The 26991-nt window shown below is 41.6% G+C and overlaps 1 protein-coding gene across 2 annotated transcripts; it reads right to left on the bottom strand.

Annotated features, from left to right (window-relative positions):
- Nucleotides 1-806: 806 nt before the first annotated feature.
- On the bottom strand, nt 807-19810 carry LOC106565532 (limb region 1 homolog-like protein). 2 transcript variants are annotated; one of them, XM_014132770.2, is made up of 16 exons: nt 19546-19810; nt 13502-13586; nt 8858-8891; nt 8546-8685; nt 7797-7900; nt 7039-7162; nt 6467-6535; nt 6296-6360; nt 5335-5407; nt 5087-5170; nt 3539-3615; nt 3345-3422; nt 2917-3081; nt 2752-2818; nt 2457-2618; nt 807-2351 (listed from the first exon to the last, which is right to left on the bottom strand). In XM_014132770.2, exons 1-16 carry the CDS (start codon nt 19609-19611, stop codon nt 2266-2268), a joined length of 1479 nt encoding a protein of 492 aa, XP_013988245.1. In that variant the 5' UTR covers nt 19612-19810; the 3' UTR covers nt 807-2265. The 2 variants fall into 2 exon arrangements, with proteins under 2 accessions (XP_013988245.1, XP_045547616.1); XM_045691660.1 differs by lacking the exon at nt 13502-13586 and having other exon boundaries at nt 19546-19800.
- Nucleotides 19811-26991: the final 7181 nt, after the last annotated feature.

Here is a 26991-nt window from a genome sequence, read left to right as displayed (position 1 = left end):
TCCACTCGTTACAACAGCCACAAAGTCAATATATCGTCATTCATGAAAATAAAAATGTGCCTTTTGGTCTTAATTTAAGGTTAGGGAAGGCATAAACTTAGCAGTGTGGTTAAGCTTAGGGTTAGGTTTAAAATCATATTTTAAGAAGAGAAATTGTAGAAATAGGCGGGGTTTATGACTTTGTGGCTGTGGTAGCTAGGGACGACAGTGGTATTGAGGTATAAGGAGTGTGCCCCATTTTGTACAGCAGATGTCACTCTGAACCTGAATTAGTTATCTACAAATGTGAGAGATAGACACAAGCTAGGCCTTTTTAACACGTTAATATTGCAAAACACGTTCATCTGTTTTTATTATTAAATGCTCAATGACCATACAAGATTATCATATACACACCTTTACTGAAACATGCTTTTTAAAAATCTGTTTTAAATAGGCCTATGTGTATGGTGGGCCCTGTTATGATTTGGAAAGTGATCACTCCAAAATTTGTCTGTTAGACCACTTTAGGCAGCTATGAAATGTTTATGTTAGGTTGAGTGCACTTACGCCATCTTTATGTAGATCCAGCAACACCTCAATGACGAAATTGAAGAAGGTAAAATTGATGACAGACTTATCTTTACCATACCATGTGGTACTTAGACACATAACAGATGGCGTGGGACATGGATTTGTCTCGACATAAAGATTAGCCAATTTGAGGCTCTAAAAACATCAGGCAATCTTCCAGATTGGAATGAAACAGGGTTTCCAAATCAATACATTTTCTTAGTATACTATGCAAAAAAAAAGCAACAATGGTATAAGAAATAGACTGAAAATATTTATTATTCCAGTAAAGAGTCCTTACAAAAACTATTTTCATATACTTTTAACCAGAGTTCAAATGTATAGCTAGCTAACAATCATACATCATAGTAAAGCATACAGTTTTACAAGACATACAGACAATTTAACATGTAGTAGCCTACTGTTCTGGCATTTTAATTAAATACATTTGGACAATTCAGGAGAGGTTGAGGAGTGTTTTACCCCTGTGAGACAAACACATGAACATTCACTTGATGTCAAAATAAATCTATTGACACAAACTCATAATTAAAAAACAAAAACGTGATTTAAAAAAATGAAAGGAACTTGAGATATTGGAGAAAAATCTCCATGCATTAATGCAACATTGCACAAAAAATGAATGTATGCTGACGGACACAAACACAGGCACTCTTTTACTCAAACACAGGCACACAAACACACACTGTAAACACATCACAGTTTAACTTGGTCTTAACTTCCAGGCCATTGTTTCCGGTCTCTACCTTAAATTTCCTTTAGCGCCATGGTGCTAAGCATTGCATGTTGCTGTTCTCTTCACAAAAGGCAGCTGTCCAACTTTTCAGTCCAACAATAAACCATCCCTATTACACAAGGTTGTGATACAAATGTGTAAATGAGAATGATATACTAAAAAGGAGTATAGTAGAATTGGCCATATGCATAGAAGTAGAGTTACTGTACCCGTCCCTTACTTTCATTACTGTTAACCGATTTACTGTTATTCTTTGACACCATGCAGACATCTTCTTCTTTCCAAAACCTTCCATTAAAGGACAACAGAAAGAAGTGATATGATGTTCACAAGATGACACAGCAGAATAAATCATTTGAATAATAAATAAGGTCATAAGTGCTAGAGAGGAAAAGCCAGATCTAAGGAAGTACATAGAGCTGAAGTTCTTGTGGAGTTCCTTCCCATCAAAGAGTCAGGGATCAAGATGTTTTGAGATTGGCAGACATTTCAGCAGAAGTCACTTTGGATGTCTATGAAGGGTTCATATATTGGGAATGACCTTGGGACTCGAAGATGACCATCTCCATAGTCTACGCATATAAACCTACATTCTTGCTCCCTTTCTGTTCATTTAGTTCTCTTGTTTTTTATTTTATTTCTCACTTACTCTGTTATAGACCTGACAGAAAAGGAGACAAATTGCATTGGTCCCCTTTGGCGCAGTACCTGTACCTATTCTCTGTAAGTATGATCATGTCTGAGGTCCATGTCCATTCCTGATCAGACGATATGTTTCATCTAACCAAGTTTCCTCCTCTTCTCATATCAGTGGTGACAGGATCACCAGTCGTCCATCAGCAAACAGGTCAATCTCTTCTCTCTTTCAATGACAGTTTACTTCAGCTCAATATTTGGGGACACTGATTTTTGGTAAACTCACTTTGGTTAGCCAAGGTCATTGGCTTGTTCAAGTGTCACTGAATCTTTGAGAGTCCATTAGCCAATAGGAGCCTGAGTGGGATGGTGGAGCGAGACACAGTCGACGGCAGTTTATGCAGCCCTGTGAAGAGATAGAGGACCAGATTAGGGAATCAGCCGATCACAACGTGTGTGAGCATGCGTACATGCGTGCGGAATTGTGTATGTGTGTGTGACCCCAACATACCGAATGCTCTGATGAGTTCCCTCTGTACAGTCCATGTGAGAGTGTTGATAAGACAGGCAGAGGTCAGCCCGGCAAACAGTATGTTATACAGGAAGACGATGTGGAAGTTTCCCAGCCAGTTAAACCGACCAAAGTCTCCCAGCAGATCAAACCGGGTGATCCCTGAATCAAGACCAAAGGACCAAACCATTCAATGGTTAATGTTTAGAAAAAGCATCTATTTGTCGGTATTTTATATGCATGTCAGTCTGTCATACAAGAGCACCTGACACCAAGTCCTCCACTGCAGACTTACCCAAAGTCCTAGAAAATACAGGCAGAGCTGAGCTGAGCACCAATAGAGACACACAGTTCCCAATAATCTGAGAAAAGAGAGCAAGAAAGTTGGGTTATTATGAGAATGCCCCATGGAAGAGAGAGCGAGCAGTGTGTGTGTGCCAGTATGTGTGTGTGTGTGTACCTGTGTCAGTGTGGTGTCCTGTGCGCGGGGGCGTAGTCCAGTGAACAGTGGGGAGCTGTAGAAACCCACTACTGAGGAGATCATGAGATACAGGATGAGGATCACCTGCACTGCAGCCCCTAACGAACCAAACATGGAGAACGAGGCAGCGCCCAGGAGAGGGTCCTTCAAGAGGAGAGAGAAAGAAAGTTAATACCATTTACATCCTGTGATAATACAATTAAAATGTCAGTAGTACACACATTATACAAACTCTGTTTCATTATATAAACTCTGTTTCATAGTGTATACAGGTCTAGTATAGCTCTACAGTGTCCCTTAAAAAGTTACTAGGCAAGAACTAGTAGCGACAACATATCTTTGTTTGAATTAAATTAGATATTTGGGGAATTATTAGTTATTGCTTGTATAGGAAAGCATCCCCTCACCTCCATCCCTCGAGGCATAGCTGTATCGTCAAACAGCAACTCCACCACATGGTAGCACACAATGAGCACACACACCACCTGGGAAAGAGAACAACACTCACAGCCAATCAAAACACACACAACATTTTGAATGAGGATGTGATGTCAGGTGTGTGCCAGCAGGCGAGGTGAGTGGTGAGTCTGCCTCTCCTCACCGTTACAGCCAGCAGCAACAGCATGGCCAATGGGTATCCTAGGTTACGCTGCCATGGTGACGCTCTCTTCCGTATCTCTGAAGGCAAAAACAGAAATCCAGAGTTAGTGTCTGAGAATCCCAGTCTTTTTATCGTTTGGAGTTTTTCCTGACCACGTGACCTGACGGGACAAACTCCAGGCCCTAATTATAGCCAGTTTTCCTGGCCAGGCCTAGTAGCGTAGGACATGTTCTGTGTTTCTAGGAAAGTCAATGGTTCTTACTAGAGGTCGACCGATTAATCGAAATGGCCGATTAATTAGGGCTGATTTCAAGTTTTCATAACAATTGGTAATTTGCATTTTTTGGACTCCAATTATGGCCGATTATATTGCAATCTACGAGGAAACTGCATGGCAGGCTGACCACCTGTTATGCGAGTGCAGCTGCTAGCTAGCATTAAACTTATCTTATAAAAAACAATCAATCTTAACATAATCACTAGTTAACTACACATGGTTGATGATATTACTAGTTTAACTAGCTTGTCCTGCGTTGCATATAATCATTGCGGTGCCTGAAATTGTGTCACTTCTCTTGCGTTCAGTGTAAGCAGAATCAGGGTATATGCAGCAGTTTGGGTCGCCTGGCTCGTTGTGAACTGTGTGAAGACCATTTCTTCCTAACAAAGACCATCATTCATTTGCCAGAATTTTACATAATTATGACATAACTTTGAAGGTTGTGCAATGTAACAGCAATATTTAGACTTGGGGTTGCCACCCGTTCAATAAAATACCGAACGGTTCTGTATTTCACTGAAAGAATAAACGTTTTGTTTTTTCGAAATTATAGTTTTCGGATATGACCATATTAATGACCTAAAGCTCGTATTTCTGTGTGTTATTATATTACAATTAAGTCTATGATTTGATAGAGCAGTCTGACTGAGCGGTGGTAGGCAGCAGCAGGCTCATAAGCATTTATTCAAACCGAACTTTCCTCCGTTTGCCAGCAACTTTTGGCAATGCTTGAAGCACAGCGCTGTTTATGACTTCAGGCCTATCAACTCCCGAGATTAGGCTGGCAATACTATAAGAACATCCAATAGTCAAAGGTCTATGAAATACAAATGTTAGAGAAATAGTCCTATAATAACTTCAACCTAAAACTTCTTAACTGGGAATATTGAAGACTCATGTTAAAAAGGAACCACCAGCTTTCATATGTTCTCATGTTCTGAGCAAGGAACTTAAACGTTAGCTTTTTTACATGGCACATATTGCACTTTTACTTTCTTCTCCAACACTGGGTTTTTGCATTATTTAAACCAAATTGAACATGTTTCATTATTTATTTTAGACTAAATTGATTTTATTTATGTATTATATTAAGTCAAAATAAAAAAGTGTTCATTGTTCATTCAGTATTGTTGTAATTGTCATTATTACAAATATATATTAAAAAAATATTTAAAAAACGTCCGATTAATCGGCATCTGCTTTTTTTGGTCCTCCAATAATCGGTATCGGCATTGAAAAATCATATTCGGTCGACCTTTAATTCTTACCCAGAGCAATCCGCCGGGCCTGAATGTTGAGGAACCGGTTCCTCAGAACCTCTGTATTCACATTAATCCATAACGAGGTCCCACCTACAGAGGAATGAGAGAGAGCTGTAATTTTGTGATAAGCTTCTATTCATTCCCTTTAAAGAGAAATAGCATCACTTTAATTATGCATGAAAGCGACAAATTATGGCATAAAACTGACATATGTTATATCATGGATATACAGTACGTTATGTCATGAGACTTACTAGTGAGGTTCCTGGATAGAGAGGCCTCTTCAAACTCAGCACAACTCATTGTCTCATCAAGGTCCTCCAGCAACTGATGATGGAAGACATTAAGGGAGTCAGACCAGCACACACATACAGTACATACCAACACCACACACATACATACAGTACATACCAACACCACACACATACATACAGTACATACCAACACCACACACACACACACACACACACAGTACATACCAACACCACACACACACATACAGTACATACCAACACCACACACATACAATAGGGTACACCTATACAAAGAAAATAATTGAACTGCAAAATTATCAATTCCTCTGGTTTTACTAAAACTTGCTTCCTTCTGCTCTGACAATGTTCCCCAACTCTGAGGATTGGTTTTTCCAGCAGGACAATGCTCCATGCCACACAGCCAGGTAAATCAAGGTATGGATGTAGGACCACCAGATCAAGACCCTGTCATGGCCAGCCCAATCTCCAGACCTGAACCCCATTGAAAACCTCTGGAATGTGATTAAGACTGGTGGAGAGCATGCCAAGACGCAAAGCTGTGATTGAAAATCAGGGTTATTCCACCAAATATTAATTTCTGAACTCTTCCTAAGTTAAAACATTAGTATTGTGTCGTTTAAAAATGAATATGAACTTATTTTCTTTGCATTATTCGAGGTCTGAGAACACTGCATCTTTTTTGTTATTTTGACCAGTTATCATTTTCTGCAAATAAATGCTCTCAATGACAATATTTTTATTTGGAGTTTAGGAGAAATGTTGTCAGTAGTTTATAGAATGAAACCAAAATGTTAATTTTACCCAAACACATACCTATAAATAGTAAAACCAGAGAAACTGATCATTTTGCAGTGGTCTCTTAATTTTTTCCAGAGCTGTACAGACAGCTCAGCTAAAGGACAAAAACACACCGACATGAGTCTTACACAGACACACTCACCCTTGGTTTGACCAGTAGCCTTCCTGTGACGCTGAACATACGTGATAGTCCCAGAGGAGTGCATACTGTGGGAGACACAGGGGATACAATCATATAATATAGAAATACAGTCATCCTCATATTTATGAAATGCCCCCGGCCCAGGGCTGGGTAAACATGTACTGTACTTACACAACAGCAGCAGGACTCCGAACAAGGATATGCAGGAGTAGAGATAAGGCAGGTAATACTCCCACAGATCTGAGAGATAAACGATTTAACACATTACAGATAAATTTAGTAATTAAACTTACATTTCACATTTGCAGTTAACAACAGCAACAGACATTTCACATTTACATTTTTAGTCATTTAGCAGACGCTCTTATCCAGAGCGACTTACAGTAGTGAATGCATACATTTCATACACACACACACACACTTTTTTAATATATATATATATATATAAAAAAGAAAAAAATATATATATATATATATATATATATATTTTTTTTTTTTTTTCTTCTTTTTGTACTGGCCCCCCATGGGAATCAAACCCACAACCCTGGTGTTGCACACACCATGCTGGCGTTGCAAACACCATGCTCTACCAACTGAGCCACAGGGAAGCAGACGAAATATGAGAAGAGGTGGAAGGTAAAAGACGAAAAGCACATAAAACAGTTTTAAGGATGTGAAAGTGAGAGAAAAGGGGGATAGATCGAGAGAGAGAGAGGGGAGAAGGAGAAGAGGGGTTGTTTTACCGTAAAGACTCTGTCTGGCCATGTTGTCATCAAGGATGGCCGATGCCACCCACACCATCCCCAACACGAGCAGGGTCAGGAGGAAGAGGACTACTGCTGTCTCATACAGACGGGCCATCACACCCTGTGTACAGAGGGTATACAAACGTTATACCACATGTTATATACACTGAGTGTACAAAAACACTAGGAACACCCTTCTAATATTGAGTTGGACCCCCCTTTTCCCTAAAAACAGCCTCAATTCGTTGGGGCATGGACTCTACAAGGTGTCGAAAGCGTTCCACAGGGATCCTGGTCCATGTTGACTCCAATGTTTCCCCACAGTTGTGTCAAGTTGGCTGGATGTCCTTTGAGTGGTGGACCATTCTTGATACACACAGCAAACTGAGTGTGAAAAACCCAGCAGCGTTGCAGTTCTTGACACACTCAAACCGGTGCACCTGGCACCTACCGCCTATCCATGTGTCAATTGGCTCAAGGCTTAAAAATCCTTCTTTAAGTCTCCTCCCCTTCATCTACACTGATTGAACTGGATTTAACAATATCAATAAGGGATTTTAGCTTTCACCTGGATTCACCTGGTCAGTCTGTGTCATGGAAAGAGCACTCAGTGTACATATACATGATGCTCTTTCATTAGCCTGGTCCAAGGTCTGTTTGTGCTTCAGCCAACTCATCCCAATCATCATGTCATCACAATACTCAGTGGATTTGGCTCATCTGCTACCAGTCTGCTCTGTCACTGAAGCAGGTACCTTTTTGGATCCAGCGAAGCCCTCAGACTCAGTGAAGAAGTAGGCAAAGGGCAGGAGGAAGACCAGGGATAGGTTGGAGAAGAGGAAGACTATATTCCACAGTCCTGCATTGAGAGATGGAGACAGACAGCGTTACAGACAGCGTTACAGACAGCGTTACAGACAATGAGAGGTTCACTCTCTACATGCTATACACTCAAAAAAGGCGCCATCTAGAATCTAAAAGGGTTCTTCGGCTATCCCCATAGGAGAACCCTTTGAAGAAAACATTTTTGTTCCAACTAGAACCCTTTGGGTTCCAGGTAGAACCCTTTCCACAGAGGGTCCTACATGGAACCCAAAAGGGTTATACCTGGAACCAAAAAGGCTTCTCCTATGGGGACAGCCGAAGAACCCTTATGGAACCTGTTGTTCTAAGAGTGAGGTCTCTAATGGAGTTTCATAAACGTTCGTTTTAAAAGTTCAACGCTCTGAGGAGCTCGTATCTGTAGTCTTATCATCACCACTGAGTAAAGGTAATAGCTACACCCTTAGCAACATGTGGTGGACTGCAAATTCTCTGAACAAATTAAATGGGAAAGCAAATATGTGAAGCATATGCACTGAACCAACTACCTGCTGAGAAAATCTTTCAATGGCACATGACTTTAAACTGTCATTCATGCTTCGCACAAACAAAATCTCTGTGTGCATTAGGTGTGTCAGTCAGGTGTGTGTATGTTAATGTAGCTGCTTGTGTGTGTGTTTACCGTGTATAAGGGATCCATTAAGCCACTGCATGTAGTAGCTCTGTGGGAAGGAGAGCAGGACCTCGTTGGACAAGATGGAGAGCGGTAGGAGTAGAACAGCACCCACAGAGACTGAGAGAGTGAACGTACAGAGCCACAGCCTAGAGAAAGACAGAGAGAAAAATTGATTTTTTACAAAAGAAGCAGCAGTCCCATATGATACATAGAAATATCAAATATGTAGGTAGGTTCAGTATATTGGTTTTCTGACATTCTGTGGCAGAATAGATGAGATTGGTGGTAATAAAGCCTCTATTGTTCAAAGTTACTCACGCAATTTTGTTGACTGTTGCATCTTCACTGTTATCTACAATTTAAAGAACACAACGCAATTGTTAGTATGGCTTACAGAAAGAGGAAAAAGTGTTTGGGGGTGAGGGGATAGACAGGCTGGGCAAGAAGCTGGGAACCTGATCAAAGACAAGACCTCCTTCCCCTAAATTCCTGAAGGGCAACAAGCACACATTGCTCAATTCTCACCAGTGGTGTAGTGGAGGGTATACGCAGGTATACCTTTTTAGGCCCAGCAACATACACAGGGCAGTAGGCCTACGCGTGAATGATCCAAAATTCAATTTGTGTGAAAACACTGTTCCAAAATGCTCACCGCACATGCAAGCGATTTCATGGACAGAGATGGAAAGATCTGTTAGAAAGAGGGGGATTTAAAGATGCAGCCAAAGGCATTAGGATAATGCCTTTGGCTGCTAGACAATGAAAGAACTTTGAAAGAAAACCAATAGAACAGGAGAAGGCATTTGATTAAGTCTTCATAAGAATAATTGCCTCCACGTTTATATGGTGGGATTTTGGCCATAGGCTATTTTGAAGCAAGGTAAGACACGCCTCATAATATGAAGCAAAATGTCCAGGTTTCAAACTAATTAAGGAATAGGAAAATATAGTGATGCGAATGACAGGCCTAACTGTCTTCTAGTAGATGGAAAGCCTTTCCCAAAAACCTGCTCTATTAAATGTTAACTAGCTACATAGTAGCCCATGCCTACCTGTCAGAATGATATCATGATGATTATTTTAATCAATCTAGTGCCATTTCGTTTGCAAACTCCATCTCATGTGCTACAGAAACGCTGCTTATAAAACAATAGTGCTAGGTGCCTGCACACTTGAATTAAAGGTCAACTACTCTAAAAAAATCTACATTTCTTAGATTTTTCCAAGACCATGTGGTTTAAGCATTGTTATAGACTTAGAACATACACTTTTGTTGATTTTCTGTTAAAAAAAAAGTGTGACATTGAGAACGAATACCTGAATTTTTGGGGGGGACAATCTGAAACCGGTGAATTACTGACTCAGTTGATCTGTTTCAATAGTAGGCCTCACTGTGAAAGACCAATATGAACAGTACAGCTTGGGTTGGCCTCACTGTGAAAGACCAATATGAACAGTACAGCTTGGGTTGGCCTCACTGTGAAAGACCAATATGAACAGTACAGCTTGGGTTGGCCTGACTGTGAAAGACCAATATGAACAGTACAGCTTGGGTTGGCCTGACTGTGAAAGACCAATATGAACAGTACAGCTTGGGTTGGCCTGACTGTGAAAGACCAATATGAACAGTACAGCTTGGGTTGGCCTCACTGTGAAAGACCAATATGAACAGTACAGCTTGGGTTGGCCTGACTGTGAAAGACCAATATGAACAGTACAGCTTGGGTTGGCCTGACTGTGAAAGACCAATATGGGATTCATCATTTTAGGTCATTCAGAGAGTATGTCACTGTTTCTCATAGAAGTTTTCACACGGTGCGTTTCCTTCAGGCCGTTTGGAAAAATGTTGGCAAAATACCCACTTCTCCAGGCACCACTACACCACTGATTCTAACAAACACCTACAGGCTAAAACTGTTCTTGTAGTAACAATTATAAACGACAAACATGTTTGCACATGTGTGGAAGAGTGTTTGTGTGTGATCAATCAAAGCAAATTCTTGTGTAGGCCTACGTACAGTGTGTGTATGGCTGTGTGTGTGTGTGTGTGTGTGTGTGTGTGTGTGTGTGTGTGTGCACACACGTGTGTTTATGCTGCAGGCTACAATCCAGGAATTGGAAATAATACGTTCTTTCCGAAAGCAGGAAATTAAATTGCCCAAAAGCAAAACGCTAATCCTTATCAAAGAACACTAATACAATGTTTGAATATCTCTGTGCCCCATATGTGTATGGCCCTGATCCGTGACTGATCATGGAATTGATCAGATCGGTCAGCTATTTCCAACAACTGAACAAATCAGTGTAGTATCCATGTGCAAGTTTTGGGAAAAGGGGTGGGGGTGGTATTGAACAAATTGCTAACCCGACCCCTTACGATGAAGAATTTTGTCATAAAAACGGAATTATCATATTTGGCACAGGCTTCGAAGTTGAGGCTTATTTCATACCCCATTGTTTTGTACCAGCAAATTAAGACTGGATAGACAGCCTAAGTGCAGAGTCATTTGTTGGTTAAAGTAAAACCCATGGAGCTCTCCATTTCCCCCTTACTTTTCTATCTCTGGCGTCCTACATGGTTTACACACTTCACAAGAGATATTACTAGATCGGAACCATAGCCAGAAACATCTGGTTTGTGAAAAACCCCAGTCCACACACCCATATTGGCTGTCCAAGGGGTGCTGCAGACCGTACATTCCTGACTACGTGGGCGCTGGTTCTGTGTGTGTGTGTGTGTGTGTGTGTGTGTGTGTGTGTGTGTGTATGTGTGTGTGTGTGTGCGCGTCTGTCCAAGTGTGTGTCCAAGTGTTTTGTGTGGGGGTTGTTGTGCACTGTGTATGCCCTACGGAGCGTATTATTATCCCAGGGGAACATTCCTTGCGCCCCTCGCCCAGTCTAACAGGACAGAGGATCCGGGAGACCAAGGAAGGTTGCATAACAGGCTCTGGCTGTAATTTGTACCAGAGTGGATTTTGGAAAGCATCCTGTCCGCCATACCAATGCTTGCTGTAAATTCCTGATGGAAACATACACTCACAAGTGAGGTAGGGGCTGCTGCAGTGAAAAACACCCTAGCTCATGCCTGCACACATAAATTAAAGTTATTATGGCTCCTTCATAGTAAACAACAAGTTGTTTATGCAGACATACAAAATCTATACACAGCAGTGTGAAGCAAGGGCAAACATATGCTGATATATGCATTTACAGTGCCTTCGGAAAAGTATTCAGACCCCTTGACTTTTTCCACATTGTTACGTTACAGCCTTATTCTAAAATGGATTAAATAAATAAAAAAATCCTCTGCAATCTACACACAATACCCCATAACGGCAAAACAAAAACAAGTATAAAAAAGAGAAATAGCTTATTTACATAAGTATTCAGACCCTTTGCTATGAGACTCGAAGTTGAGCTCAGGTGTACCCTGTTTCCATTGATCATCCTTGAGTCCACCGGTGGTAAATTCAATAGACTGGACATCATTTGGAAAGACACACACCTGTCTATATAAGGTCCCACAGTTGACAGTGCATGTCGGAGCAAAAACCAAGCCATGAGGTCGAAAGAAGTGTCCGTAGAGAGCTGAGAGGACAGACAAATCTGGGGAAGGGTACGAAAATAGTTCTGCAGCGTTGAAGGTCCCCAAGAACACAGTGGCCTCCATCATTCTGAAATGGATGAAGTTTGGAACAACCAAGGCTCTTCCTAGAGCTGGCCGCCTGGTCAAACTGAGCAATCGGGGGAGAAGGGCCTTGGTCAGGGAGGTGACCGAGAACCTGATGGTCACTCTGACAGAGTTCTAGAGTTTCCCTGTGGAGATGGGAGAACCTTCCAGAAGGACAACCATCTCTGCAGCACTTCACCAATCAGGCCTTTATGGTAGAATGTCCAGACAGAAGCCACTCCTCAGTAAAAGGCACATGACAGCCAGCTTGGAGTTTGCCAAAAGGCACCTAAAGACTCTCAGTCCATGAGAAACAAGATTCTCTGGTCTGATGAAACCAAGATTGAACTTTTTGGCCTGAATACCAAGAATCACGTCTGGAGGAAACCTGGCACCATCCCTATGGTGAAGCATGGTGGTGGCAGCATCATGCTGTGGGGTTGTTTTTCAGTGGCAGGGACTGGAAGACTAGTCAGGATCAAGGGAAAGATAAACAGAGCAAAGTAAAGAGAGATCCTTGATGAAAACCTGCTCCAGAACGCTCAGGACCTCAGACTGGGGCGACGGTTCCCCTTCCAACAGGACAACGACCCTAAGCACACAGCCAAGACAACGCAAGAGTGGCTTCGAGACAAGTCTCTGAATGTCCTTGAGTGGCCGAGCGAGAGCCCGGACTTGAACCAGAACAAACATTTCTGGAGAGACCTGAAAATAGCTGTGCAGCAACGCTCCCTATACAACCTGACAGCGCTTGAGAGGATCTGCAGAGAAGAATGGGAGAAACTCCCCAAATACAAGTGTGCCAAGCTTGTAGCGTCATACTCATTAGGACTCACTGCCAAAGGTGCTTCAAAAAAAATATTGAGTAAAGGGTCTGAATAATTATGTAAACATAATATTTTGTTTTGTATTTTTTTAATAAATTAGCAAAAATGTCTAAAAACCTGTTTCTGGGGTGTCATTATTGGGTATTGTGTCTAGATTGAAGAGGGAAAAAACTAAAGAATAAGGATGTAAAGTAACAAAATGTGGATAAAGTCAAGGGGTCTGAATACTTTCCGAAGGCACTGTATACATATATACGGCCGTCCTGGCTGTAATATAACACCTACACGTACAGGACCAAAGGAGGACATTCAGAGGCATACAGAACTATCAACAGTCCAATTAATTACTTTTAGAGTTAAATCAGTAGAGTGTTGAGCCACAGAAACCCAGCAGACCTTGCAGTCCACTGTGACCTGGCCTCCACTCCACTCCACTGACCTTTAACCTCTCAGACTCACACGTACCTATGGTAAACTCAGCATTCCTCTTGTAGTGGGTAATGACCAGATAGGAGACAATGTAGAGACATATGAAAAGCAGGACACAGATCTGTGGAGATAAAAACACTGAGATCAACGTTTAGGATCAAACTTCCTATGATTAATCCATGCTAATTGTGGGAATAAGTCAACAATCTTTTATTATTTGGTTATTGTTGCAACGGGTCATCAAAATTGATTAAAATATTAAAAACAATTCTAATAAATGCAAAATGGCAAAAATGTGTGGAATTGCACGAAATGATGGTTCTCTCTGCTGTCAAGAGGGAGGCCCGCTAAAACGTTTTGCTCGTAATGTGGGGGGAGGGGGGTATGGATGTGGGTACACAGACCCGCAAGCAACTGCGGCCCCCCCATATGAGTTCAGATGTTGTGGCCCCCAACCCCATCAAAGTTGGCCATCCCTAGTCTATGCCTCCCTGCACTCATTAATTCATGTTGTTGTCACGTTCTGTTCAATAATTCAACAAGTGTGTCAATAGCAGGATACGCTGGAATTAGAAATCAACATCCTTGGCTTTAGATTACACCTATCTATACATGCTTTCCATTGTTTGCGAAATCAGACATAATATCACTGGAATCCAACTGTTCATTTTCAGGAGATGCTTTCATTTCAGCGCATTTCATTTGTTAACATTTCAACTGTAGCAAATGATTACTTTTTTTAATTCCACAAAAAACAAAAAAAGTACACCAATCAAAATAAAGTTATCTTTCCTCTCTTTCTTATGATGCAAGTGTCGAGGTGATGTGTTAAATCCTCAACAAACTTTTGTGTTCTTATAGATGCAATGGAAAGACAATGTATTCCATTGAGTCCATTTCAGCCAATACTGGGTTGTGTTTGACAGGTCATTACAAATATATCCGCAGTCGTAACGTTAACAGGAAAAAACAACAGGCACACGCAAAAGCATGAAAGAGTCGCAGGAGTAAAATAAAAGCAATCAATCCAGCGAGATTTAAGTGACAAGTGGATTTTGCACCCCTCACACAGGAAATAGATGGCTGAAAAAGACATATGGGCGGGGACATGCTAGTTGTTTGTTGTTTGTTCACTCTATAGAGAAAATCCACACAACGCTGCTGTAGACCCCGAGTGTTGCTGCATAACAGAGGTGAGCAGATTCGCACAGGGCAAACAAACACCAAACAAAGTCTTCAAGTCCTCACACTAATGCAGATAATATACAGGCAGGCTTTTCAACCTCCAGCTGGTTCATCAAGACATCACCACAATGATCTTAGAGATGACTGAACCCAGGAACACACAGGAGAGTCAATCATCTCCCTCTCTGTTACCTGCACTGTGTTTATTTTTGCTGTGGTTGCCCGAGCAACATCATGCATGCCCTCTGCTTAATTAATAGAACATTGTCAAAGCTGGGTGTCTTCATACTTTCAAAGAGAAAACATGGATAAGACTGAACATGCACATTCTAGGGAGTGGAAAGTCAATTTTCTCATCCACGTCAAACTGTATATCTTGCTGTTTGTTTGAAGACTTCTGAACAAAAGCCAATAGACGCATGCTATGAACCCGTTTAACCACATAACTCAGAATAGAGTGATTTATTGTTGCATTTGTGGCGAGATGAATGCAGATCATCACTTGTGGTTCTACCTTCAAAACAATAGTTTACCCTCAAGCCTGCATTCCAGGAGGCACATCCTAATGTATGTGAATCAATCACTGATAAGTAGAATCAAGTTGAACTCTGCATTCTCTCCCTTTACAACAAAATTAAGTTCTCGTTTATTATTGGAAAATGGAAGATCCCCAGGTTAGTGATACTGTACTGTCTGTAGGTAGCCTAACTGTATTACAGATGCTGAATTACATAATTGGAGTGGATTTCTATTTACCAAATGATGGTTTTGGCAATCTGTGACTGTGATTGAGCCCCTGGTTTTATAAACAGGGTCATCGGGGTTAGTTATGTAGTAGATAGATGAGAGGGGGTCAGATTATCAGGATTACCAGATTAAGCAACGAGAGAGTGGAGAGGAGACCGGCTGGGATTACAAAAAAAGCCAACAACATAAACTAAATACTCACATCCCCACCGATCCCTTATAAAACAGAAATGACCAGACATTTTCTAAAATGGAGGACACTACTCTTCCAATTTAGGGAACTAGGAATGGCAGCAGTTCTGTGCCAGTTTCAAAGCAACATATCCCCACCCTGGTCTGAAAAAGATGACGCAATCAGGTTAACGAATAACAGAGAAAGAAAAACATCATAATATCATAAATATCACATAAGGAGATAGCTACCGCTGATCCCGCAGATAAGTAAATGTTCTGTTCCAGAATATTCCGGTGGTCTAATAAAAAAATACTCCAATATAACATGTTATGAAGGTAAATAAAAACAGGGCTACATCCTATAACTGTAAATGTTAGCAATGTGGGCACTCCTATCTGAATTTCATCATTGTTACAGGGAGAGAATCTGTGTCTGTGATGATGCCCTTAATGTATACTTGGACATGATGCGCCTGCTGACTTGTATAATCATGTACATTTGATAAGCTTGACCTACAAATGGCAGCCACCACAGATTTACCTAGTGAGTGGATGAACGACAAGGCAGAATTGGATACCCCACCTCATAGCCTGCCCAGTGACACCAACATCCAATGAACTAGGTCAGAGCTCAGTAGTTGTAAGAGATAATGTTTAGCATTAAGAACTACCATACCTCACACATGCAAAATACTGTATACTGTTAGTTTCTAAACCATTTTCACCTAATGTTTGTTTCTTTATTAAGTGTGGATTGACGTCATGTCCTTGCCAGCTTGCCAGTGTTTTTTGGAGTCTAATAAATCTACTGATGGAAATGTGGTGATGTCACTGCAATTATACCAGAGTTGAGTTGCAGGCTTAGCTGTATACAAGTAAAAGCTTTGTTAGAGCAATGGACTACAATATAAATACGCAACTGCAGAAAATGCCTAATGACAACTATTCATTTCCCATTCTCAAACTGAAAGATGATGCTACAGAGTGACACAGTGCTCCAAATAGCCAAATGAGATATTCAGATGCTTAAAGTTCATTATGTGTGACTTGCTCTGTAATAAAGCAAGCTATCTAAAACCAGTCCTTGGCCAGTACTAAGATACAGGCTGAAGAATAATAAACTAGGCTGGACTGAAACAGCCTAGGCATTCAGACAGCTCAAAGAGAATGGAGCCCATGCTGGGCAGTTTGATGATTATGGGAGAGAGGGGTTTTAAATCCACAGACTTCTCATAGACCTTACAGCTTTGTACTTTGGGCCTCTTTACACTACAATACTTTGACGATCGATACTAGTTCCAGGAAAGATGATATTGTAGTGTAAAAAGACAGATCTAGATTCAAATCTGTCTTTTAGAGATGTCTCCCACACTACCTCTGGGTGTTATAGTGTAAAGACAATGGCTTTCCCACACCACCTGTCCCTGTAAGAATTACCTTAATATCAGTAGACAGAGTTCTTGCTCTGTTAGCTAAATTGAAAATTAAAGGCTTATAAATTATCCACTCATTTGTGAATTGAGTTTTGTTGCATTAATCAAATGTGCAACATTATGTAGAATATGGTTTAGATGAGAAGCTCCTGTACAGTTTGAATTGCTATCCTTAGGCCGTCATTGCAAATACGAATTTGTTCTTAACTTACTTGCCTAGTTAAATAAAATACGTTTAAAAACATTTTGTTTGTCTATATACTATGGTATTTACGGTATGGTAATAGCTGCACTCACACATGAAGCAGGACTGTGGCTTTGGCCAAACCACATCCAAGGCTAAAGTAAGGTGTAAACAGAAAAGTTGCACATCTGATGTTGAAGAGAGATAGATCTTACTACACACATTTTACTGATGTAAATCCACCGTTTGATAGAGAGATGTGGGCGTGTGGGGGAGAAGGCAAACATAGCCCATGTCACAATGCTAACCAGCTTATGCCCAACAGCTCACAGCCCCAACAGCTAATGCCCAGCACGCTAATGCCCCAAACAAAAGCCCCACTCTGTATCAGAGCAAACTGCCAATAAATGGCAGACAGAGAATATGGAGCACCATTGTGGGTTCACAGCATATACAAGCAGCATAATACTGTATATAGATGCACTTTAAGTTGAGCCTCCAATCCCAACAAACACAGCCATCATGTTCGGTCACAGCAAGACTGTCCTTTGTGAAGGACAAAACACCACAGGCCTGTTATATTTTTCCTCCTCCTAGAGACAGATAATGGGGCTGTCTGAGGGCACCTTCACCTGCTCTAGTCCAGAGGACAACAGTGTTCCCTGTCTCAGCTCTGACGCACACTCCCTATCTGTCTGTCTGTCCCCACCTGCCTGTCTGTCATTCTGTCTTGTATTTCTCTGTATGTTTCTTTGTCTTTCTGACTTTCACATCAGAAATGTTTCCTCCCTCTCTCAGTCTGGCTCTATCCTCTTCTCTGCAGTTGTGTAAACACTTTCAGGTTAGGCTGCCAGCCCACTAGACAAACTCAAATCCTATGTGCTGAAAGATTTCTCCAGTATTTCCTATTAGTCAGTGGGCTGGACACTGATGTCGTAAAGACAGAACAAAAGATAACCGTCTCAGGCATGTTGTTAAAAGTTTGGAAGTAAAGGTAAAACATCATATCATACAAATATTTTGCTTGTTAGTGCTGTACACAACAGGTATTTGCTGAATATTTATGTGAGAAAAAGCACGCCTTTGTGATGACGGGTTGTGCTACTAATGCATGGCTCTGTCATTGAGACCATGTTGTGTCCATTCTGCCCTACCGGAAAATAGAAGTGGAGGAATGGTATTATTGATAACTATGCATGCCACGGTACCTGTTAAGACTGAACAGCCTTTCAAAGGGCTGATGTAGGTCATGAAAAATGTAACTAGCACTACCACTACTTGATTAAAAGGCTGCACACACTGTCCAGCCGAAGGCACGTAGGACACACGTGCATGTGGATAGAAACACAATTGCCCACATAAACACACAAAGATAAACGCTATTAGCAGCCTATAATGCACTCACAGGAATGGGCGTTAGAAAATAGAGAAAGAGGAAGGGAGTCTGGAATGACTTAATGTCATCTGTATCAGTGAGTCAGACAGGCAGAAGAGAGACAGAGATCTACTGTGCTAAGCAGGGTCATAGGTCACTTCCCTGTGCTGCTGTGGTGATAGAGCCATCATGCCAGGATTACATGAGCACATACAGTACAACATTTAATGTGTTTCAAATGTAACAAATACTGGTCCAACTACATTTTACACTACATAAAAATGGCAACAGGTTTGACATCCCATAACATAATGTGCTTTGAGCACATACTTGTGCAGCAATAACCAATCTTTACCACAAATACCCAGGTTCTCATTGCGACTCGGTTTTTAGAGCTGAACATTTGGTTAAATTCAAGTTAGGCTACATTGTACACTTCATTGATGCTGAGATGTTGATGCTTCAACATCTGGATCTACCAGTACACAGACAATGGTGTTAATAATTATAGTAAATGTAATTTATATAATCAAGAATGCAATAACTATCCTGCATCAGGCCTACTTGGTGAACTATCTAATTATTGGCTGATGTTTGTTGTTACATTGTAGACAGGTGAAAGATAAAAGTGCATGCTGCTGCACAATATTCTTAAGTAGTCTACAGTAGGGGCATATTTTGGGGTTGAATAGCAGCAACATGACCTCACATTTTTCTTTACAAAAAACACAGGAGGGACGCTGAAGGTATACTGTAGTAATGGTAGGGCAAAAGGTAATTGAGAAATATGATACAGATACACAAATTCTAACAGCAAGTCCCTGGAATAGCCTACAGCCACACATATTCAGCAAATAGTAAATGTTATGAGATACAATTGCATTTGCAGCTGGCTGATGATATCAGCAGTGCAGCGAGAGCACTCCAATCAACAGGCAAGCTCTCAATTTCACCGCAGTCGACGAGTATAGACTGTACTTACTATGGTCTCTCTGACTCGGTCGTGGAAAAGCTGTTCCCGGACCGATACGTCTTCTGGAGCTTCCATACTCCGACAACCATATCGCGGATTGTTCGCCCTTTATGTGGCTCAAATGTATATGTTTTCTGGTCCTTGTTGCTGCCTCATCAGACCAGCACCGCAGCGCAGCTTGTCCTCGTTCCTAGGCTGGCTCATGCAAATGAGTCGTGTCGCTGCCTCTCAGCTCTTGTGCGAACAGACTGTCCCTCTGCGCCACAATGGGCGTGCAGTTGTCGCGGTGCGGTTTCCAAAAATTAGCTGGTATCAATTACTGTATATAGTATACCCACATGAAAAAATACTGCAGTTTACTATAGAGTACTACAGTACTTACAATAGAATGCTATAGTAAACTGCAGTATACTGTAGAATACTATACTCCACACTGTAGTATCCCTCTATCATGTGTAGTACTTACTATAGAATGGTGTATTATACTGTAGAATACTATAGAAAATTATACAGTATTATCCGCAAAAAAACACTGTAGTAAATACTACACTTTTTAAACTATAGTAAAAACTACAGTATTACATATGCATATACCCTGACCATTCCCCTCCCCCATATCGCAAATTTGTGCCAACCATAAGTGAAAAGTTACATACCAAGTATATAGCATATATTGTGTTCCATGCATGTTACAGAAAATATAAAGAACTGAACTATTCATTTAGGCTTACTTATTCACAACTTATTTTTTTGGTATTTTCTTTTTCACCTTTATTTAACCAGGTAGGCCAGTTGAGAACAAGTTCTCATTTACAACTGTGACCTGGCCAAGATAAAGCAAAGCAGTGTGACACAAACAACAACACAGAGTTACACATGGCATAAACAAATGTACAGTCAATAACACAATAGAATTTTAAAAAAGAAAGTCTATATACAGTGTGTGCAAATGGCGTGAGGAGGTAAGGCAATAAATAGGCCATAGTAGTGAAGTAATTACAATTTAGCAAATTAACACTGGAGTGATAGATGTGCAGATGAGGATGTGCAAGTAAAAATACTGGTGTGCAAAAGAGCAGAAAAGTAAATAAAAATAATATGGGGGTGAGATAGGTAGATTGGATGGGCTATTTACAGATGAGCTATGTACAGCTGCAGCGATCGGTTAGCTGCTCAGATAGCTGATGTTTAAAGTTAGTGAGGGAAATATAAGCCTCCAGCTTCAGTGATTTTTGTAATTCGTTCCACTCATTGGCAGCAGAGAACTGGAAGGAAAGGCGACCAAATAGGTGTTGGCTTTAGGGATGACCATTGAGATATACCTGCTGGTGTTGTTATCGTGACCAGTGAGCTGAGATAAGGCGGAGCTTTACATAGCAAAGACTTATAGATGACCTGGAGCCAGTGAGTCTGGCGATGAATATGTAGCGAGGGCCAGCCGACTAGAGCATACAGGTCGCAGTGGTGGGTGGTATATGGGGCTTTGGTTACATAACAGATGGCACTGTGATAGACTGCGTCCAGTTTGCTGAGTAGAGTGTTGGAGGCTATTTTGTAAATGACATCGCCGAAGTCGAGGATCGGTAGGATAGTCAGTTTTACTAGGGTATGTTTGGCGGCGTGAGTGAAGGAGGCTTTGTTGCAAAATAGAAAGCCGATTGTAGATTTCATTTTGGATTTGAGATGTTTAATTTGAGTCTGGAAGGAGAGTTTACAGTCTAGCCAGACATCTAGGTATTTGTAGTTGTCCACATATTCTAAGTCAGAACCGTCCAGAGTAGTGATGCTAGTCGGGCGGGCGGATGCGGGCAGCGAATGGTTGAAAAGCATGCATTTAGTTTTACTACTGTTTTAGAGCAGTTGGAGGCCACGGAAGGAGTGTTGTATGGCATTGAAGCTCGTTTGAAGGTTTGTTAACACAGTGTCCAAAGAAGGACCAAATGTATACAGAATGGTGTCGTCTGAGTTGAGGTGGATCAGGGAATCACCCGCAGCAAGAGCGACATCGTTGATATATACAGAGAAAAGAGTCGGCCCGAGAATTGAACCCTGTGGTACCCCATAGAGACTGCCAGAGGTCCGGACAACAGGCCCTCCGATTTGACACACTGAACTCTGTCTGAGAAGTAGTTGGTGAACCAGGCGACGCAGTCATTTGAGAAACCAAGGCTGATGAGTCTGCCGATAAGAATAAAGTGATTGACAGAGTCGAAAGCCTTGGCCAGGTCGATAAAGACGGCTGCACAGTACAATCTTTTATCGATGGCGGTTATGATATCGTTTAGTACCTTGAGTGTGGCTGAGGTGCACCCGTGACCAGCTCGGAAACTGGATTGCACAGCGGAGAACGTACGGTGGGATTCGAAATGGTCAGTGATCTGTTTATTAACTTGGCTTTCGAAGACTTTAGAAAGGCAGGGCAGGATGGATATAGGTGTCACGTCCTGACCAGTAAAGGGATCATTTTGTTATTGTAGTTGGTCAGGACGTGGCAGGGGTGTGTTTGTTTTGTGTTGTTGGGTTCTTTGGGTTACTTCTATGTTATGTATTTCTATATTTGATTTTCTAGTATTTCTATTTCTATGTTCAGGGTTTTGGTTTGGCCATCAATTGAAGGCAGCTGTTCTTCGTTGCCTTTAATTGGAGGCCATATTTAAGTGGGTTTATTTTCTCTTGTGTTTGTGGGTGGTTGTCTCAATGTATAGTTAGGTTACCTTACAGGACTGTCGTTCATGGTCTTGTTTTGTTTCAGTGTTCACGTTTAAATAAAAGTGTAAGTATGGACACTTACCACGCTGCGTATTGGTCCAATATTTCTTCCTCCTCAGAAGACGAAACTTATGACAATAGTTCTATAACAGTTTGGGTCTAGAGTGTCACCCCCTTTGAAGAGGGGGATGACCGCGGCAGCTTTCCAATCTTTAGGGATCTCGGACGATACGAAAGAGAGGTTGAACAGACTGGTAATAGGGGTTGCAACAATGGCGACGGATAATTTTAAAAAGAGAGGGTCCAGATTGTCTGGCCCAGCTGATTTGTATGGGTCCAGGTTTTGCAGCTCTTTCAGAACATCTGCTATCTGGATTTGGGTGAAGGAGAAGCTGGGGAGGTTTGGGCAAGTAGCTGCGGGGGTTGCGGAGCTGTTGGCCGGGGTTGGGGTAGCCAGGAGGAAAGCATGGCCAGCCGTAGAGAAATGCTTATTGAAATTCTCGATTATCGTGGATTTATCGGTGGTGACAGTGTTACCTAGCCTCAGTGCAGTGGGCAGCTGGGAGGAGGTGCTTTTGTTCTCCATGGACTTTACAGTGTCCCAAAACCTTTTGGAGTTAGAGCTACAGGATGCAAATTTCTGTACTCACTGGTCATGGAAAATGTGTTATTTTTGTAATTCTCCAGTAGGTTTCCTGAAGCCTCCACTTCTTTGTAAAAAATAATAATACAAAAACACTATAGTAAATACTACAGTCATGTCTGCAAAAACACTATAGTAATACTACATTATAAACTGGGTGGTTTGAGTCCTGAATGCTGATTGGCTGACAGCCGTGGTGTATCAGACCGTATACCACGGGTATGACAAAACATTTATTTTTACTGATCTAATTGCGTTACGTCGTGCCTAAGAACCGCCCTTAGCCGTGATATATTGGCCATATACCACACCCCCTCGTGCCTTATTGCTTAAGAATACTACAATCAGCAAAAACACTACATTAATTACCATAGTATATACAGTGAGGGAAAAAAGTATTTGATCCCCTGCTGATTTTGTACGTTTGCCCACTGACAAAGAAATTATCAGTCTATAATTTTAATGGTAGGTTTACTTTTGAGGATCTCAGGCCCCTGCCAAATCTTTTTAGTTTCCTGAGGGGGAATAGGCTTTGTCATGCCCTCTTCATGACTGTCTTGGTGTGTTTGGACCATTCTAGTTTGTTGTTGATGTGGACACCAAGGAACTTGAAGCTCTCAACCTGCTCCACTTCAGCCCCGTCGATGAGAATGCTCGGTCCTCCTTTTCCTGTAGTCCACAATCATCTCCTTAGTCTTGGTTACATTGAGGGATAGGTTGTTATTCTGGTACCACCCAGCCAGGTCTCTGACCTCCTCCCTATAGGCTGTCTCGTCGTTGTCGGTGATCAGGCCTACCACTGTTGTGTCGTCTGCAAACTTAATGATGGTGTTGGAGTCGTGCTTGGCCATACAGTTGTGGGTGAACAGGGAGTACAGGAGGGGACTGAGCACGCACCCCTGGGGAGCTCCAGTGTTGAGGATCAGCGTGGCAGATGTGTTGCTACCTACCCTCACCACCTGGGGGCGGCCCGTCAGGAAGTCCAGGATCCAGTTGCATAGGGAGATGTTTAGTCCCAGGATCCTTAGCTTAGTGATGAGCTTTGAGGGTACTATGGTGTTGAACACTGAGTTGTAGTCAATGAATAGCATTCTCACATAAGTGTTCCTTTTGTTCAGGTGGGAAAGGGCAGTGTGGAGTGCAATAGAGATTGCATCATCTGTGGAGAGAGAGATCAAGTAGTATAATCTATACCTGATTACTACTGGAAGCACTACTGTTTTCCTACTGAACACTACAAAACTCAACAGGAGGCCCCTGTTGAGGGCCTCCTTGGCAACAGGTTAAAAAAATGTAAGTAGAATGGGGAAGTATACTAATATGAAAATACTATACATTTGCATGTAAACACATACTTATTAGCTAGCATGATGAAAACAGAGGCTACATAGCTAATGTTATATTTCAATAGGGCTAGCAAGCTGCTAGGCTAAACACAATACATCTCTATGACAATGGCTAAGACCGTTTTGGCTAGCAATTTTTTTGATGTCGTAAAAAGTTATATAATCAGCTAAACAATGACATGTAAGTACTCATAAAACATAAAGGAAAATTAATCCTACAGATGGTGTCAGCCTAAGGGGTATAAAAGACAGGATGGAAGGATGGAAGATGATTATATTTGGGATTGTCAAACACTAGCTAGCTAACAACAACCAACTTTTCTTCAACTCTTCTTCTGCGGTCACGAGCACAGGATGTGCAGCCACAAGCTGCAAAACTCTACTGCTCACTACTGAAAAGTCGGTGCAGTTTGCCTGTAGTGTTTTGGCTACTTATTTACTACCAACATCAAGTAGTAGAATCTCTACCTGATTACTACTGGGAGCACTACTGTTTTCCTACTGAACACTACAAAACTCTACTTGAGTAGTGCATCTTGAGTAGTGCATATATTATACATTTACTACACAATTCCTACAATTCCTAGGTTTTGTATAGTAATTCAGTAGTACTTTATCATGAGGGATCTGAATTGGGTGGCTGTCCTTCATGTTATTCTTGGCCTTCTATGACACCGGGTGCTGTAGATGTCATGGAGGGCAGGCAGTGTGCCCCTGGAGAGCCCTGTGTTTGCGGGTGGTGCAGTTGCCGTGCCAGGCGGTGATACAGCCCGTCAGAAGTATCTCGATGGTGCATCTGTAGAAGTTTGTGAGGGTCTTGGGGGTCTTCAGCTTCCTGAGGTTGAAGAGGTGCTCTTGCGCCTTCTTCACCATAGTGTTAGTGTGGAGGGACCATTTCAGGTCCTCAGTGAGGAACTTGAAATATTTTACCCTCTCCACTGCAGCCCTGTAGATGTGTATGGGGGCGTGCTCTCTCTGCTGTGTCCTACAGTTACTCTTTAACTGACAGGTACTGTTCTGGGGATAGATCACTGTCATCCTGAGATCTCACAGCACACATAGCCTAACCCATACATATCATGATATTTCACAGGCTCTACATGGGCTTACCTGGATGTGCCTTGCAATCACTCTTTCTCTTGTGAAGGACACACACACAAACACACACACTGTACAGCAGCAGTGCCACCCTCTGGCAGTTTTCTATACTGTGTCTGTAACATTGCTACATAACACTGCCAAGTTTCTAGTTTTGGGAATACAAATAATGATGTGTTTGCTGGTGTTTCACCCAGGTCAGTACAAATGGTTAATTAATGTCAATCTGCATTATTAAACATTTCCTGTGATTGTTCCCTATTGTCTTTTGCAGTCTTATGATTGAGATTGTATCATTCAATCAATGCTCCTGGCTCCCGTGTGGCACAGCGGTCTAAGGCACTGCATCTCAGTGCTATAAGTGTCACTACAGACCCTGTTGGTTCGATTCCAGGCTGTATCACAACTGGCCGTGATTGGGAGTCTCATAGGGCAGCACACAATTGGCCAAGGGTTGTTCGAGTTTGGCTGGTGTAGGCAGGGGCGGAAATCCCGGGGGGGACGGGGGGGACACGACCCCCCCATCCTGGGAAAAATATGATTTGTCCCCCCCAATATATCACTGAAACATAACTATGTAATTTAAATAATATTAATAATACACAATGAAAGCAATTGTGCTGATTATAGACACTTAATAGTGCGATTTTAAGTTTCAAAAGATTGCGACCCCCCCACACTTTGCCTCACAATGGTTTGATCCACTGCCAGTTCCTTAGCTTGCTCGGTAACAGAGAGGTCGTATCTACTGTCTGAAAGGCACTCAATGCACATAATTGATGTGAGGTTAATCCAGTCAATCGCGCACACACACTAGCTGAATATGCAGAGCTAGCGCGCAAATATTAACTCTTAAGCTAACTAGTACCTATTCCATTTATGTGGCGTCGTCAAAGATGGAATCTTTGCTATCGTCAATTTATTCCAAGATCAGCATGCAGATGATGTAAGTTAGTGCTTCAAAGTCCCTGTGATAAGGTTAGCGATAAACTGAAATCCAAACTGAACAGAACTACACTCTCTTCTACCCTTGTCTTAAATATATTTAATGGTCTCATTGCAAAAGCTAAATTGTCGCAAGGGAACTTTTATTTATTTATTTTATTTCACCTTTATTTAACCCGGGTAGCAAAGATTATAGCAAACACCACTGAAACTGAATTGGTGCTTGCTAGCTTTGCAAATTCAGCTATTGTTGGAAGCCAGCCAATATGAAACAAACTATTAAAATGACAAAAGGTTGCAGCATATGTTGTGTAAATGGTGAACTCATACAGCTGTCAACTCTTGTCATTTTAATCCGTTTCACATTTGCTAGCTACCTTTTAGATCGAAGCCCAAATAGAATGATTGAAGATGATAGAAGCCCATCTCCTACTGTAAATAACCTACACACTGTGTGTGTAGCCAGCCAGCCAGCCAGGTAGAAAAATGGCAGAAAAATAAAAGACGGACATCAGAGTATTTTTCAATACACCAAAACGCATAGTAAGAACCCTAGTAGCCTAATATCTCAAAGACTAGTTGATAAAATGTTCATAAGAAAGAAATGAAATTCTAATGGAAATGTTTCACAATGATGTCATTAGGCAGAGCAGGCAACAGATGGCACACAGACAGCAGAGTTGGGGACAGATATGCAGGGACAGACTGGCAGAG

The sequence above is a fragment of the Salmo salar genome, chromosome ssa12 (assembly GCF_905237065.1).
Source record: "Salmo salar chromosome ssa12, Ssal_v3.1, whole genome shotgun sequence".
NCBI classification, from domain to species: Eukaryota; Metazoa; Chordata; class Actinopteri; order Salmoniformes; family Salmonidae; genus Salmo; species Salmo salar.
This window is presented reverse-complemented; position numbering and strand designations above follow the sequence as displayed.